General features: G+C 54.5%; 1 protein-coding gene across 1 annotated transcript; it reads left to right on the top strand.

Moving 5' to 3' along the window:
* Nucleotides 1-3,383: 3,383 nt before the first annotated feature.
* IUM83_01937 (Secreted RxLR effector peptide protein) lies at nt 3,384-3,950 on the top strand (the record flags this gene model as incomplete). The annotated part of the gene is made up of 1 exon (XM_067925830.1): nt 3,384-3,950. The coding sequence occupies one exon, from the start codon at nt 3,384-3,386 to the stop codon at nt 3,948-3,950; it is 567 nt and encodes a 188-aa protein (XP_067800663.1).
* Nucleotides 3,951-7,916: the final 3,966 nt, after the last annotated feature.

The following is a 7,916-nucleotide window of genomic DNA, read 5'->3' as shown; positions in this document are numbered from 1 at the left end:
GAGTGATGTTGCAAGTCCGGAACGTCTGCCAACGTCCGCTTGTACAGCGTTACGCGAGTACAAAGCCCCGAATGGTACTCATCCTAAGAACCCTCCAGTGACACGGAGTGATCGGATGAGTAAGCCGCCAACGTGGTTCGGTGACTATGTCTACATTGCCTACGAAAACACAAATCCAGGTGATGATGTGAACTTGTTACCTGCTGGATGGAGGAAAGCACGAGCTGAGTTGCAGCGTGCTATGGTTAACGAGTTAATCCTGGCATGGTGGGAGGGTTATTGCTGCATGGCTACTGATGAACTCACAGAACCAGATACGTTTGGTGAGGCTATCGAAAGTGAACACTCCATGCACTGGAAACGTGCAGCCGATGATGAGTATGATTCATTGATGAAGAATGATACCTGGGAGTTGGTTCCTCATGAGAACCACATGAAAGTGCTGCAGAATCGCTGGGTCTTTCGCGTTAAGTATCTCGCGAACGGAGAGATCGAGAGATTAAAATCGAGGCTCGTAATCAAGGGCTTCATGCAGATTTATGGCATCGACTACCTAGAAGTGTACTCGCCTGTTGTAAGGCTGGAGACACTGCGAATTCTTTTGACACTTGCTGCTGTCTGGGATTATGAAGTGCATCAGATGGATGTTACTACTGCTTTCTTGAATGGAGCGAAAGACGTGGAGATCTATATGGAGCAGCCCGAAGGCTATAAAGTGAAAGGTAAAGAAGACTGGGCGTGTCGATTGAAGAAAAGCCTTTACGGCTTAAAACAAGCACCGCGGGTGTGGTTTCAACTGCTCAAGTCGTTCTTGGAGGAGCAGGGCTTCACGATGCTTCAGTCGGAGGCCTGCGTGGCTGTTAAAGTAATTGATGGACAGTTGATCTTTATCCCTCTCTATGTAGATGATTTGATTCTGTTTGCTCCATCGATGGAGCTCATCAACAAGATGAAGAAGATGTTCCAGGATCTTGGAGAACTACATTATATTCTTGGTTGGGAGATCACCCGCAACCGGGCAGAAAGGACAATGCTCATTGGCCAGAGGAAGGATGCAGAGTCCGTTCTAAAGCGCTTCAATATGCAGAATTGCAACGGTTGCAAGACGCCTAGCACGGCAGATTTGAAGTTGAGCAACGCTATGAGTCCCACGGAAAATGACGAACGGCAATTAATGATATCGAAGCCATATCGTGCAGTGGTCGGCAGTTTGTTGTACCTCATGCTTGGTACCCGACCCGACTTGGCCTACGTAGTGAGAGAGTGCAGCCAGTTCCTGGAGAACCCGGGTTTATTGCACTGGAGAGCTGTCAAGCGTGGTTTGCGCTACCTGAAAGAGACAGTGGACTGGGGGATCCAGCTTGGTGGATTAGTGTGGTCAGATCAAAAGCTGGATGATCACCTACGAGCATATGCAGATGCTGACTTCGCTAATCGAGTTGACGACCGAAAGTCTGTTGCAGGATATGTGGCTCAGTTTTGTGGGAGCATCATTTCGTGGAGCAGCCAAACTGAGAAGACTGTCGCACTGCACACGACGGAAGCGGAATACATGACTCTAAGTCTACTGGTGCAGGAAGTGGTGCACTTGCGCCAAATGCTGAAAGAGCTGCAAGTGCAGCAACAGCAACCAGCACAAATCTTTGTGGACAACGAAAGCGCAAAGAAGCTTGCCAGCAACCATGTATTCCATTCTCGGACCAAGCACATTAATGTGCGACACCACTTTGTACGTGAGCGTATCGATTTGAAAGAAATCGATGTGCTTCGAGTATCAGGAGTGGATAACGTGGCCGATGCGTTACCAAGCCATTAGCGCGGCCTGCATTTGAAAAACACAGGGCTGCAATGGGGTTATTACCGAGGGCAAGATTTGGAGCTGCAAGTTAATGGGAATCCGTAGGTGGGGCTGTTGAGGATTATACTGATCCCCACTATACTACCTGCAGTAGGCGTAAGACAAAAAGGTTGAAAGAGAAGAATCTAAGAGAAGAACGGCTCAGTTGAGAATATACGCTGGATCAACAAGGTGGCTTTTGCCGCCCAGCTGATTGTTGTCGTTGCTTCCATCTCTGCGTGGCCAGCACCAAGGAGGTCACTCCGCCTCACGCCGAAACGTATTTTTCCATGAATAAATTGCGTTACTGTGCGCCGCGTGCTCGGCCCGTGGAGATGACTCGCTGTCGCTGTTATTGTCTAACAGGCAGCATCGAGCGCCGCCTCGAGCGTTGGCATCGAACTAGTGCTCTAGCTCGAGCAGGACGAGACTCACCACGTTGCTTTCGAACTCAGAGGTAATGCTACATACATGTACAGCGTTCCTGGGCGACGCTGGTTGGTCACGCGACATAAAGTTCGTCGGCCGCGTGGCACTGCACCCGCGACGTTTCGCCTCCTGAAAAAGTATGAGCATGCGGACTGTTTCCGACTCCGAACCACGAGCTGCAGCTGTGAAACGTTGGCTTTGACGAGAAAGACACGGCAAAGTCATGCCAACCACCACCCGCGCCTATCAGCTGGGTTTCTCGGTGCTGCCTGGCATGAATCAGCCTGCCTGCAGGCGGTGTGCTTGTTTGTGGTGGCGTGGTGGTTCGTGGGGGAATTGTAGCAACAGCAACGGCACCAGTGCAGTAGTTGATCTTATCGCACCCGGTGGTTATTATGCTCAGAAAAACCTTTGACCCTGCAATTCGTCTTCGCAAGAAGTGGAATGAACCGTGGCAGCTGCGTACTACAGTTAGCGACAGCCCGACAGGCTATTTATGGAGGGTACGTAGAGCTAGGCTTGAGCTACTGCCTAATGATAATGGTTCCGACTGTGCGCTGGTGATATTCCCCGGATCTCTGGTGGTTTTACCTCAAATCGCTGGTGAGTGTCCCTTCCGAAATCTCTGGTGATGAATCCTGTTTGGCTGGTGATGATTCCTAAATATCTGGTGTGAAACCCCCCTACTCCAGTTTGATTTGCATCCTGCGCCCCAAGGACGATGCAGCTACTTGTTCTGTCGTTGGTGGTTATCGCTCTCTTTACGGTGGCTGATGTTGCCTCGACAATTTCGGGCCAAAGATGACCGTGCGCGACTTCCCGGCTTCTCTGCCTTCGCTCGGCCAAGACGTTCCTGAAAAGAGGTTGTTGCGAATCGAAGAGGATGGAGAAGAAAGAGCAATCTCTAAAACCTGGGCTGTCAACGGTGTCAAAGGTTAAGGAATGGATCACAACGAATATCTCCAAATTCAAGGCATGGTACAGCGACCGCAAGCAAATCATGGCGTGGATAAAGGAGAGGAAGACGTCGGACGAAGTATTCTTGCAGCTCAAGCTGGATGAAAATATTGATACAGTTCTCAACAGCCCAAAACTGACCACGTGAGTCAGGTTCACGATGGCGTACAATAAGAGCCCCGACGGGGTGACCTTGCTTGGAACACTAACCAAGCACTACGAGACCGTACCTTTGGTGAAAATGATCGAAGTATCGAGGCGAAGTCGGGATACGAGGCGACTTGCCAACCGGTTGCTGGACGATCAGTTGTCGGACTGGGCAGGCAATGGACTCTATACGGACGTGGTCTACTCGATACTGAAAGTGGGCGATGGGAGTGTGGAGAAACTGTTTGAGAATCCGGCGTTGAACGTTTGGTTCTACTACTTCAATCGCATGAACAACTATCAACCAGACAAGGAAGTGAACATGAGCAAGAAGTTGATGTCGTCATACGACGACATGGACTTGTCCAAGGCGATCGAGGTGGCGACGAAGGACAAGACGACGACAGAAATCATCGCGAAGCGGTTGCAGACTGCGCAGGTTAAGTCGTGGTTGGCTGACGACCGAGATCCGCGCACGGTTTTCAACATGCTTAAGCTGGACAAGAAGAAATGGCTTTATGACTCGAATGTGGGTGTCTACAGGGCCTACAACTTGTTGTATAAAGTGAATAAAAAGTAAATTGTCCGGTGATAAGAATAAGACTAGCTGAGCATCTCTAGTCGAGATGCTGGTGGGTCGACCTCTTACGAACGGTAACCGTACCTCCCCACTAAGCTTTCGCAGTTTTTGCTTGCGAAATAACGAGTGTACAGTGGCCAAAGCCAAGCTTCGTCTTTAGGTGGCGACCGAAATGGCTATAGAGTAGAAAACATGATTGCTATTGCCAAGATGGTCTGTCATTGTGCGGAGATCTGTAATGGGCCCCAGTTACATAAGTAGGTAGGTCGAATTTACATAAGTAGGTGAGTCAGCACACGGCTCGCGTGTGCTGATACGGCATCGCATGATTGGTTGAAATAGGGGGAGCCAGACCCCATTTCACCCAATTAGGTGCTGACCTGTGTTTGAGTGGTTCGCAACACACCAGGGGCAGCCGCCCTGGCTTTAAAATAAAACAGAGTTGATTTTTCACCGAGACTGACTACTTGGTCTTCTTAATTCCTAGTCTGAACCTAACCGTCCTCACGCTGCGTGTAAGCCAGTGACGAGCATATGTGGTGTTGCAGAACACACAAATACCGTAGATGTGGATCTTCAACACAAACCACAACAATCGCCGGGTTAGGTCGGTGCTTGTTGACCTACGCGGGGTTGTCCCCTCGCGGTTCGGCCCAACCGGGACAGCGGGTGTCTCGCCTCTCGCCGACACCTGCCAACCAAGGTCCACTCTTCCGGAGATCCGCCGAGCTAGCGGACTCCGTTCACAAACTCCTGTGCCGCCCACCAAAGGATGGACGGTGGCGCGCTAGCGCTTTTACAGGCCGCCGGGCAGAAGCAACCCGACTTGAAGAGTAACGGCACCCGGGCTGTCCGGCGTACCGGCTCGCTGACTTAGCGAGACTTTTCCTTCGCACTTGGAGAGCACCCAACCCGGGCCGACCTGATCTCTTGGCGCTGCCAGTCGAGTACCCTACACGCTATGCCTCTCGGGTACCGACGGCAGGCATAATCCCACCCCGTGCAGGGACTTACCGGAAAGTGTGCACGTGTTGTGGGCCTAGAAAATTCTGCTCTGTTTGTTCTTAAGTCTCCTGGCGCCCTGAAAGGGCGCCTCCACTATTCCTAAGATCCTATACAAATATCAAGTGAATGGAGTGGTTTTGGATCTCGACGGACCCTTCACCCTCGCTACAACGCCTCGAACTCGGCGGAGCCGGATAAGTTGTCCGGATAAGTCGGCGAGCTCGACGGGGAGGTCTCGCCGACTCGGCTGAGTGCTGCTGGGCTCGACGGGCTCACGCTTGGTCCTCTTGTGCGCCTTCTGGTCGTGCCCCGCGTCGTCTGGGCGGCCGTTGGCTCTGTTTAACCGAGCGCAGGGCCTGGAAGCTGCCTTGAACTCGGCTGAGCGTCTCCTAGCGCTCCCCGCACTCGGCCCGCCATACGTGCGTCTTCCCCTTGCGTGGCGCCACCCGTCCTTGGTCTCCGGTGCTTTTGATTCCCAGTCAGTCGGCCGCACTGCGCCCGTGAAGCCTGCGAGCTCGGCGAGGTCGGCGGACTGGCACAGTGTACCCATCCAGCCGAGTAGTACCGTCGGTGCTGCTTTCTTGGCTGTCTTGGTACCTTGTTCCACGAAATCTGGTGCCCTAGCCGAGTCCGGCAGCCGAAACTTGCCTTGGTCTCGCCACACACACACACCTGGCTGGTAGCACTTCGTAGTCCTTCCAACGACCAAGACCAAGATGAGCCAAGTCCTCACGTCTGGACCTTCACGGGTGGCCCTGGAGCATGGTGCCTTCCCTCATCTCACGCGCATTGAGTGGGAAGCTCTCCACCGCCTCGCAGCGGTGTCAGGAGAGGCTGTCGTCACATCTCTGCTGAGTTCAGCGATGCCGGAACAACAGCGCCAAGCCGCCCAAGAGTTCATGGAACGCGAGCTCGCCGACGCGAATAGGAGGGTGTCAACTCCATCACGCTCATACAAGAACGATATCGTGAAACCGGAAACGTCCACGTATTCAGGCGTGGACAACGACCGACTACCACTGAACCGCTAGTTCGTCTCGCGTATTATCGAGGCGTCGACGGCTAAGGTCAACTTCCTACTCTCCCGATTATCCGGGAAGGCAAAGGAGTGGGCTCTCGGCAAACTCGTCGTGGATCCTCTCGCGTTCCCCACTCTCGAGGCCCTCCAGAGTGATCTGCGGCTCGCCTTCGAGCCGCCACAAGATGAGTCGCGTATTCGTGCGGAATTCTTCGCCCTCAAGCAAGGCAAGATGTCCATGCGCGACTACGTCCAGAAGACACGGCACCTGGCGTCGGGCATCATCACCCATCATATCGACACGGCGTCGCAGGTGCACGTCTTCGTCTTCGGGATGCGTGAGGGCATGACGCGGTACTGTCTAACCCGCGCTGAACCCTCTGACCTGGAGGAGGCATTCGCTCTCGCGCTCCGCGAGGACTACGTGATGGCGGCATCATACGCCCGAGCCATGCCGGACGCTTCTCGGGTTTCAGCGCCCGAACCAATGGAGATCGACGCCATTCAAGCGTCGGGTGATCGACGGCGCTCGTCTCATAGTGGGGGCAATGAACGGAACTCTCGTACCCTGACTTGCTTCCGCTGCCAGAAGATTGGTCACCGCGAGGCGGAATGCCGCGCGCCAGCTCCTGTTCTCGCGCACGTTGATACCGATGCTACCCTGGTCGCTCAATCAAAACACGGTCGGGGTCAGTAGGTGCGGGGTGCCCTACTTGCTGAAATGAAGGCCCGGGTCCTCCGGTGGCAACCGGACCTTCTACCCCTCCCGTGCGGTACGCACGATTCAATGCCTCCACTACAAGTGGCGACTCGAAACTGATCATTGTCAGTCTTCATGTCGCCGGTGCCCGGCGCCCACTGCGCGTGCTCCTGGACTCACGAGCGACCAATAACTTTTTTCGCTGAGAGCGTTCGCGACCGGACGGGTCCGGGCGAGGTGGAAGTCAAGCTTGCGGATGGCAAGGCCCACCGTGTTGCGCGGCGCGAGGTCTCACTGCCGTATACGTTTGATGGCTTCCGCAGCAATGATGACTTTCTCGTCATCGAGATGAATTATGCGTTCGACTGCATCCTAGGTGTCCCGTGGCTTGCACGGTATTAGCCAGACATTGACTGGCTAGCTCGGCCAGTCAAGCGTCGACGCGGCTTCGACGTTCGTGAAGTGTCCACGCACCTCTTGGTAGCCCCACGAGACTGGCGTCATGTCACCGTTGTCGACAAGACCACCACGACGCGAGTCGTGCACAGAGCGAGCGATGGTCCTCTATGCATGGCTTGTCCTGTGTTGTTGGATGTGGATGAAAAGTTCCCTCACGTCAACGCGAGGATGAAGGCGGGGTGGTCGAGCGCGGGGCGCTCCCACAGCCCAAGACAATCAAGAGCACGGCGGTCGAGCATGAGTTCTCGCTGGACAACGCAGCGGTCGAGCATGAGTTCTCGCTGAACAATGCAGCGGTAGAGCGTGAGTTCCCGCAAGATGAGAAGGCGGTCGAGCATGGGTTCCCGCCGAGCTACAAGTCGGCGGTGGAGCATGGGTCCCCGTCGCATAACGCGACGACGGTCGAGCAGGGGTTCCCGTCGCACAATGAGTCGACGGTCGAGCGTGGGGTCCCGTCCCAAGCTGAGCGAGTGGCTAGACGCGTGCTACTCCCGCAAACCGATGGCGCAAACGAGCACGTGGTACAACCACGTGCCTCCGGTGTGGTCGAGCATGGCCTCCCACACCTAGAGGAGGGTGGTTCATCGGCTAGCGAAACCGACGCGTCCTCTTCGAGCGCCCGCTCGAAGCACAGGAAGAAGAACACGTCGAAGCGTTGCTTGAAGCCACGTCCGGAGCTTCTGGTTGGGGCCACTCCACCGACAGAGTCGGTGCCTGCTCTTGAATACGTGGAGGGAGCTCCACACCGATCGCGCGTTATCGAAGTCGCGAGTCCGCCTCGCGA

Source organism: Phytophthora cinnamomi (assembly GCF_018691715.1).
Source record: "Phytophthora cinnamomi strain GKB4 chromosome Unknown Contig0, whole genome shotgun sequence".
Taxonomy (NCBI): domain Eukaryota; phylum Oomycota; class Peronosporomycetes; order Peronosporales; family Peronosporaceae; genus Phytophthora; species Phytophthora cinnamomi.
Note: the sequence above shows the minus strand (reverse complement) of the source record. Positions and strands in the feature narration are given on the sequence as shown.